This window comes from Juglans regia, chromosome 7 (genome assembly GCF_001411555.2).
Source record: "Juglans regia cultivar Chandler chromosome 7, Walnut 2.0, whole genome shotgun sequence".
Lineage (NCBI taxonomy): Eukaryota > Viridiplantae > Streptophyta > Magnoliopsida > Fagales > Juglandaceae > Juglans > Juglans regia.
In genome coordinates, this window is record NC_049907.1 from 15193348 (window position 1) to 15202799 (window position 9452).

The window sequence follows — 9452 nt, forward strand, 5'->3', positions numbered from 1 at the left end:
TGGTGGAAGCAATTTTGTATGGAAAATGCCACTCTCCCGTTGGGAAATCTTGCTAGAATTTTTTTTTTTTTTACTTAATGATTAAGAAAATATTTTTTAATAATGTGATTTTTTTAAATATTTAAAAATATTAAAAAAATACATGTGAAATAAAAAAGAATGAGATCAACTATTAAAAAATAAAATAAAGAGTAATTTCACATACAATCCGTGAAGTGTGTAAACGTAATGTAATCGTTTTGAAAAAAAATAGAATCAACTATTAAAAAAATAATTTTTTTTTTCATGTGAGTCCCATGTTTTATTCACTATTTTCAAAATGATTACACAACGGTTGCACAATTCACAATTACAAATATATTTTCTCTAAAAAAAAATAGCCGCTTCAAGATTTAGCTTATATTTCAAATAAAATAAAATAAAATAGCCTTGCGATATTATGACATAATTCACTCCATTTTACCATCATTGATGTTAGCCCATGATATAATATTGATGCTAGTTTTTACTTACTTTCCAGGTGTCAACAATTTACATATAATTCTGTTTTTTTTTTTTTTCCAAGACATAATGCAATTAAAAATTACACTTTTGGGGAGAAGAGTTAACAATGATAGATAAAAGTAAAACCACCAAACCATTGTGCAACGGCAAGTGGAAAGAAGAATCTACTGAAAGAAGTGAGAGTACTGGGAAAGTGCAGATAAGTTCATCCCAAGTTCAGTGAGTCCTTGTAATCTCATGCCTTTTGATCTCTTCAGAAAATGGGAGTACCAATGCGCAGAGAGTTTTGGTTGCCTTTTTAAATCAGGATCATCCAAGTCAACATAGTATAGGCCATATCCGGATTCGAAACCATCCAACAACTCCAATAAATCCATCAAGGACCATATAAAATAGCCTATTGTATTTGATCCATTCCTTCCAAAAAAATAAATAAATTAAAGAACAATGGGTAAAGAGGAGAATACTTTCTAAGGTCTGAAAATAGAGACTAGTTATGCAAAATTGGATTTATATTAACGAAATGACACACGAGTAATGCTAGGTACAAGCATCAAACAAGTCCTTTGTAAAAAAGTGGATCCCACGAATAAAGAATAGTTTTTTTTACACTTTTTTAAGGTGGGGTCCACTTTTTTACAAAGACTTGAATGTAGCTTATCTATTTAAGGCTTGTACAAATCATTTCTCATGACACAATTACATTGATTGTTATAAACTAAGTTATATAAGTTGTAGATGTGTATTATAATCCAGTGTGAGGTTTGTGAAGTCTATACACGTACCTCAATGCATCAAGCAAACTCCCAATGTATGCATGCAAATATTCCACCCTTGGCCAGTCTTCCATTGTCAAATTACGTATCATTCGTTCACCTACACAGATATGGCATATATATGCCAGCCATGCCACATTTCTTAGTTTAGATTGTAACTCAAGTTGACACTAAATTGTGCTTACATCTAATAAATAAACTCACTTGATCGTATAGTCAAGTTCAAAGTTCCAACATGTGAAATTTTTGCTTAAGAATTTAAAAAAAAAGGAGTTACCAAGTAGAAACAAAATCCAAACTCAAGTTCTAATACTCTCATACTAAAAAGAATCTGCACAACAATGAATTTTCATCTCAAGATTAGAAGTCGAAGAAGAGAGTATCCTCAATTTTGAAACCAAATATATGGGGGGAGAGAGAGAGAGAGAGAGACATGAAAGTGATTCTTATAGCATTTATTTTTCATGTGGATTCTAGATTTCCCCTACATTTTTCAAATGGAGTATGCTGGGTTTGCATAGTCTAAAACTGTATAAATTATTATCATGCCATCGCTAATTAAAAAGTAATAGCAATTAATGATCATGTTCATCCTCCATAATAGATAATTAAATATCGTCACTAACGGCTAAATATTTTTTTTTTTTTTGTGGCATGGGGGTGTTTTTCCTGCTACTAAAGAGATTTGGAAATAAAGTTTAATTTGGTTATAAAACGTGACATTTACTAATATTATATATATATATATATATATATCACCAAAAGTTATTAGCAACAAGTTATCAGCAATGAATATTAATTTTACTTTAAGGGAGGACTTCTCTCGCCTCTAAACCTAAACCCTATTTCAATGGATGTCCAACATATTGGAGAGAGAGAGAGAGACCATTTTCATGGATGTAAACAGGAGGGTTGCCATAAACTCTCTTGATATACTCCAGCAGTTCTTGCAGGCCCCAGGCTACAATTGGAAACTGAGTAAAACAAGGTGGTTACAAATTATGTAGTACTGAACCAGTACATAATTAGTAAAAGAGCTCTATAATTTTTTGTTTAAAGGCTTACCTCGAATCTGGATGTATCATTTTCGAAGCCTGCAACAAGCATTTCAAACAAAAAAAATATATATATACTGAGCTGAACATTTTGTTGAGCACTGTAAAGAAACTTTCAGAATCAACCACGGATTAGCGCAGCTCACTTGGTAAGCTCACTCATGCCGAGTAAAAAAAATTGCATTATAAGTAAAGAAAAATTAGTAGATATTCCCGGGGTACTCCCATCTTATCGCAGTATACCCTATAATTAAAATTCAAACATCAATTTTTATTGACATATCATCCTATGATAGGATGGGAATACCACGCAGTATCCATACTAGAGAAGTACCTAATAATTACTCTTAGTTGAAGCTAGTCTCCATCCATCTAGTTCAATCTGTATATTTTAAAAACATACTTGAAAGTTCTACTGCCATGTCTGCAAAAAACTCTCTCTCTTTGATTTTCAGGCTACTTGGGCTGTCCTTGGCATACAAAGTTGAGTAATGGTTCACTCCAAGGAAGTCAAATGAATCCTTAATCAAATTGGATTCAGCAGTGGTGAAGACTGGCATTCTTGAGCCTACGTTCTTTTTCATGGCATCAGGATATTCTCCAAACACCAAAGGATCTACCATCCTTCAGTCAAAAAGACAAACATATATATGATCGCTAAAAACCTAAATTATAAGTTCAGAGTCAGCTCTCTACAATACACAATACACTTATGAAAGGAAAAGACAGAAGATACAGGATAATACATGAACGTTTAGCTTTCTTACCAGCCAAAGAAGAAGTCCTTGGCTCTTTGAGCAGCAATTTTATCGTCTGAGCTGTTTGTAAGAGGAACGAACCAATAACCAAAGACATTGATCCCTATAAATCCGTGCTGCTTCTCCTGCAGGGGCCAAAGTTTCTCTAGATCAAATAACATCTTGTTTTACACAATTAGTCATGAAGTTCACATGCAATTAAGCTGATGGCCGGAATATATAGGTATATTTAGTTATTTATATTATGTCATTAACAATGACAAACAAAAGAGAGATGGAGTTAATTAAATCATGTAAATATGCTCGAGAAGAATCATTTGTCCTTGAAAATCTTATAGTTGACGAGATTAACACATACATACAATAATTTCTCTATGCATGACATGGATAAAAAAGGGGACATGTCCAGTACATAATATGAACAGCTTAATTCATAATAATATATACCTGATACATGTTCTTGTACAATCTAGCGACGGATGCATGTGCCAACAAGATATGATGAGCTGCCAAGTATGGCTCTGTTGAGGAGTTGCCTCTAGAGCAGTTTATCCCATATGGAGATGGAGATGAACATCTCTGAGGAGGTAAATTGCCAGTATCGTAACCCCCCATTACAAACACATTGGCCTCATTAAAAGTAGTCCAATATGAAACCCTGTCACCGAATTCCCTGAAGCACACATCCGCATACGCTTCAAAGTCTTTCCTGCATTCGCATCTGGATTATTCAGTACTCACATTCTTTGCTTTGTTTGGTGCTTTGTGCAGCAACGTACTCTGCACCAATATTATTTTTTCTTTTTCCTTTTGCACCCTTAAACTATTAGGGATTTTGCATTTTGCTCACAAAACTAATATTTTCCACCTTCTATTTACATCCCAACTTCAAGATTGTGTCATGTCATCTTCTTTTCATTTAATTAGCTGTTAGAATTTAACAAGGGAGCAAAGGGTACAATGTGTCAAGTTTTAGTTATAGTTATTTGTAATGTAATGAGTAATGGCTGATGATAATAATTTTTCAGTAAGAAGTGAAAATGATCAACTTTTTCTTTTTTATTCTCTTGTTATAAATATTCAGCTAATATATAAAATTTGGGGTCCAAAAACAGTGGGTGGGGCCTAACAACTATCCCACCACATCAAATCCGGCGCAAATGGGAAAAAAAATAATAATAAAGAGAAACGATAACAATATCCCACCACATCATTCACTTGTAAGGCTAAAAGAAACATTCGTGGTTGTAATCCATTTCTAAAGTCATCATCTAGGACTATTATATTGGTTTCAAAGGATAACAAATGCTTTTCTAAGGCATATAACAACTTATTTTCTAAGCTCACACCAAAAGCACCTAAAAGCTGGATTACTTTTGTAAATGCTTTTAATTCGCTTTTGATAAGCAAAATATTTCGACTTTGGTGCTTTGCAATTGGGAGAGCTTCAGCCATGGCACTTTGCAATTAAGTATATATAAATATTTCGACTTTTACGGATCACACTACGGGTGAGGCGACAACTGGACTACTACATCCTGTATAAATATTTGTATGTCTATTTTTTTTAGAATAATTTTTTTCATCAGCCATTATTCACTACCCCACACCTTATGATAAAAAAAAAAAAAAAACTATCAGGTGTGAAATGTGAGGGTGAATAGTACTAATGTATAGAAAAACCTTTTTTTTTTTATACTATTAAAATTCAGGTTAGGGAGGGAAAAATCGGGTTTTTCATGGTTAGGAGGTTTTTTTACTGCATGGGCAAGAGAGATTATTTATTTGAAGTTGCGTATATATGTAAAAATAAGTTGATTAAGATGATAAGATTTGAGAATCATACACACTCTTTCGGCTAATCCATCCTCCATACTCGTCTTCCAGCGTTTGAGGAAGATCATTGTGGTGTAATGTAACATGTGGTTGTATTCCTGCTTAATCATAAAATGAACGGTCTTAGAAATTTACTAATTTTCTTCTACTAATATAAATTTTCTTTTTTGAAAAAAAAAAATCACTAAAATCATATATATATATGATGGAAATTGGCTGTAACCATGACTGATTAGTTCATTGATGAGATTGTTGTAATACTGTAAACCCTTTGGATTGACAGTTCCTCTTCCATCTGAAAGAAAGAACATTCACAATCAGAGTCCTGAGAAACCACTTATTCCTTGTATGCATGGTTAACAAGTATTGATAAGTACACGAGAGTAGTTGCGTGATCATACTTGGTAAAAGCCTCGACCAAGATATGGAAAACCTGTAAGCTTCTAACCCTGTGTCCCCCATAAGCTGGACATCCTCCTGCAATAGTTAAATTTGTTGTAAGCATTTTCATAATTAGTAATATACATGTAATGTTTTGGGAGTATATATTTTAAGATATGGATTCCCTAGAGTATTATAAAACTTGTTGTGGGCGTGATAGAAACATAAAGTGAGTTCCACTGCATTTCTTATTGCATGTTTGAGTCTCCGAGGAATGCTATGCATCAGTCACTATTCACTTCCACACCTCATACCTATAGCTTTTTCACAGGGTGTGGAAGTATTTTTCATAGGGTGTGAGATGGTGAATGGTGACTGATGAGAAGAACTTTTCTTTTGATAAAGATGGTTTTGATCTCCAGTTCTATACTTTTTCATCTACAATAAAAAAATTTGGGACCACACTTCCGGTGAAAAGTCAGCAATTTAACCGGTTTCATATAGGGAAACTTCCGAGGGTGCGATACACGAGACCGATGTTTATTTTGCAGGGGCGGGTCCGAAGAATCTGCCTTGGAGAGGTTTCCCAACATTCAAAAAAAAAAAAAAAATTCTAAAGCTGGATAAAAAAGTCTCTCTTTTTTAACAAAAAAATTATATATATTTATCATTAACTTGAAGAAAAATGTAAGAAGGAACGTGAAAAGAAAAGTTGCGTAAAAAAGGTAAAGTATCAAAAGGTAAGAAAAAGTTTGAAGGAGGCCCAAAGAAGAATAGACGTACACAATCAACAAAAAAGCAAATCCCGGCAATCATTTTGAAAAAACAATGTCAACTTTTTTTAAAATTTTGCAGGACTTGCACAGTCTAAGGCTAGAGAGACTTTCATCCCATCTCATTTCAATTTATCTCACTATTATAATTTTTATAAATTCTCACACAAAATATAATAAATAGTTTAATTTTTTAAAATCTAAAAATAATAATAATATTAAAAAATAATATTTTATTTAACTTTCAACTTTTATTTTAACTCATTTCGTCTTAACTCATTATCCAAACCTGACCCTAGCATTTTCAAGAAACAGTAAGATAATTAATTGACCTCATATATGCGATTGGTATTTAAAGGAAAGAAAAAACTAGTAAGAAAGGGCGAAAGGCTCCAAAATTTTCAGAATTGGACGATAATTAAATTTTAAAAGGTTTTTTTTTTTTTTGGTAACTTGGCCCCCAAAACCAGATTTTCTGGTTCCGCCCATGCTTGTAAGAAAGCGTAATTTTGTAGACGGGTGGCTGTCTTTCGGGACCCAAATTATAAGAATTTTTTTTTTTCTTTTTTAAACACCCTTAAACATTTTTTTTTTAAAATTCACAACATCAATATTTTTTTTATCATTAGTAAAAAAAAAAAAAAAAAAGTTTCGGGATCCACTACCAGTGGGTTTAGCATTTCTCTATTGTAGACTGACCTTATATTTATGATATCCATCACATGCTGTGTCTCCAGTGGCTCCATGCATATTCCCTGAAATGAGTTGGGCAATTAAATCGATCCTAATTATTATTCTCGAATAATGAAATGAAATTTCTGATTTAACTTGTTCCGATCGAAACCGATTCCCATTTTGTTTTTTTTTTTTTAAAAAAAAAAGGAAAGAAAAACTGACCTGCTTGGGCGAAAGTATCCCATATGCTAGGAGTCCTCCCATCCTGGTTTGCAGCACCTTCAACCTTTCGCAAAAGATTAAACGAAAAGAGTTGTTAGGAAAAGGAGAGAAATCGTACAGTTATTTGGCCGAATAGAACAGAATGCTTAAACAATCAAAAGATACGGAAAAAAAAATGGTAAAAGGGAAACCTGATAAGCAGAGGTCGAAGCCCCAAACACGAAACCAGGAGGAAAGTCATCTCTGCTAAATTTATGAGCACTCAAAACCAGTACTGCTAGATTCGTCAGCAAAACTACTACAAGCCTCAACATTTTGAATCTTGATCCAGTAATACTACTGTTCAGTCATTCATAACCATAATAACGAAAAAGGAAAGAGAGGAGCTTTTAAGTTTTTAACTATGACCTCACAATAATTATCCTCTTTAGGTTAGGTTTGGAGCCAAAACCAAAACACAAAATTTTCATCTCATCTCATCTCATCATTACACTTTTTTCAAATCCTCATATAAAATATAATAAACAATTCAACTTTTTCAAATCTCAATATACATTTTTCAAATCTCAAAATAATAATAATACCAAAACTTAATATTTTAAACTTCAAAACAAAATACAAAATTCTCATCTCACCCCCCAAACCTACCATTCTCCAACTACCTTTAATACCATCGACAATTGATTTATCAAACTTATTTTTAAAATTTGATAAAAAGTGCATATTTTTTATAAATCTAAAATATTCTAATTATAAATTCATATTAAATTAATCATTAGATTAGTCAAAATAATAATATAATATTATTTTTTAATAATAATATTTTTAATTTATTTTTCATATTTTACAATTACACTAATCATATATTAATTAATAATTAAATTTGATATTTAAATTATTATTTTTAAACTAATTTTTTTTTTCAATCTAATTAATTAAGATTAATACTTAAATCAAGTTTTCACCTTATCAAAAAGAAGAACAACCCCATGGTAATGAAAAATTCTATTCTTAAACCTCATACACCACACACCATCACTTTTATAATTTTTTTAATTTTATTCTCTTATTAAATATGTGGTATATAAATTATAAGTAAAATAATTTAATTATTTTAAGAATAATAAAACTAAAAAAAACTTAAAAAAAAATAAAATAAAAAAATTATGTTGTGTGGTGTATGGGCTTATGAATAGCAATACTCCCATGGTAATATGTCTCAAACTCACTCTTTTATTAAGGCTGATGTGGCAGGGCCCAAGCTGACACCAAAGCAGATATGAGGCTACTATCATGGAACTGCAGGGGCATAGTCCGGCCCCATGCAATCAAAAGCTTGAGGGCTAACATTAGGAGTTATAACCCTGATGATGTCTTCATCTCGGAGACAATTTTGATGCATGTGAATATCTCTATTATAGTTAATAGACTAGGTTTCCTCAAAATTATATTTAAAATTTGATAAAAATTTATATTTTTCATAAATTTAAAATCTCCATAACTATAATTTCATATTAAATTAGTTAAAATAATAATATAATATTATTTTTTAATTTATTTTTTTTCATATTTTACAATTATATTAATCATATATTAATTAATAATTTAATTTAATACTTAAATTATTATTTTTTAACTAATTTTTTTCCCAACTTAATTAATCGTGATTAATACTTAACTCGTTGTGACATTAATCTAAAAATTAGAGGAAGTGATTTTGTAATAAAATAATGAGAATAAACTTTGAACAATGTGTCTTCAAATATAGAGATAAAAATAAATATACTGTAACTCAAAGTTGAAATTTTGATTGTTTACTGAATCCAATACAGCATTGTTAAACACAAACCATTCAAATTTTGAAGATTTCTCCATTTTAAAGATACGAATGCCAATACTCTAAGAAAAATAAATGAATGCATGGTGGAAAGAGAAGGCAAGGCTACTGGCCTCTTTACAATGTATACTCACACGATCACATTTTATAATATATTTCACAATACATATTATAAAATAATGATATTTTGGTCAAATGATGTTACTTTCAAAAGGTAGTTTACAAAATAACCCTCCTTTAAAATATTATTATGTAAAATATTATAAAAAGTGACGTATGTTTCTTTACAATATGGTAGACTTTTTGGGTGACTAGAAGGCTTATTTTTGTGTTAGAAACTAATCAATTCCTTTTCTCTAACTACTATTCTTGCTCCCTAGCTTATTCCGTACTTATCTCAAAATTAGGATAAAATTAGTAGTTTCTTGTAAATACATGAATATAGTAAAATATATTCTATGTATTTGATGGAATTCATGTATCTCCTTTATTTATGTATTGTCATTCTTTAAATTTATGTATCCATTTAATATCATGTATCCTCTCATGCTTATTAAATGTAGTATTGAAGAGTATTTGTGGTAGACACGCAACAAAAAGTGAAAAGAAATAATATAGAGTTCCTGAACAACCAG

At 31.1% G+C, this 9452-nt stretch overlaps 1 protein-coding gene across 1 annotated transcript; it reads right to left on the bottom strand.

Annotated features, from left to right (window-relative positions):
• Nucleotides 1-482: 482 nt before the first annotated feature.
• Nucleotides 483-7344, bottom strand: LOC109015859 (beta-glucosidase 11-like). Its single transcript, XM_035692362.1, has 13 exons — nt 7172-7344; nt 6981-7044; nt 6783-6838; nt 5331-5406; nt 5153-5224; nt 4940-5027; nt 3541-3802; nt 3103-3218; nt 2739-2959; nt 2346-2374; nt 2167-2254; nt 1290-1380; nt 483-921 (listed from the first exon to the last, which is right to left on the bottom strand). The coding sequence occupies exons 1-13, from the start codon at nt 7292-7294 to the stop codon at nt 669-671; spliced, it is 1539 nt and encodes a 512-aa protein (XP_035548255.1). The 5' UTR covers nt 7295-7344; the 3' UTR covers nt 483-668.
• Nucleotides 7345-9452: the final 2108 nt, after the last annotated feature.

What these genes read in the sequence shown, in the direction of transcription:
- LOC109015859 (XM_035692362.1), bottom strand. Translation starts at nt 7,294, where the DNA reads ATGTTGAGGCTTGTAGTAGTTTTGCTGACGAATCTAGCAGTACTGGTT. An exon ending in ATGGATATCATAAATATAAG is followed by an intron (nt 5,407 to 6,782) that starts GTCAGTCTACAA and finishes TAACTATTGCAG; the next exon opens with GAGGATGTCCAGCTTATGGG. An exon ending in AAGGACTTCTTCTTTGGCTG is followed by an intron (nt 2,960 to 3,102) that starts GTAAGAAAGCTA and finishes TTTTGACTGAAG; the next exon opens with GATGGTAGATCCTTTGGTGT.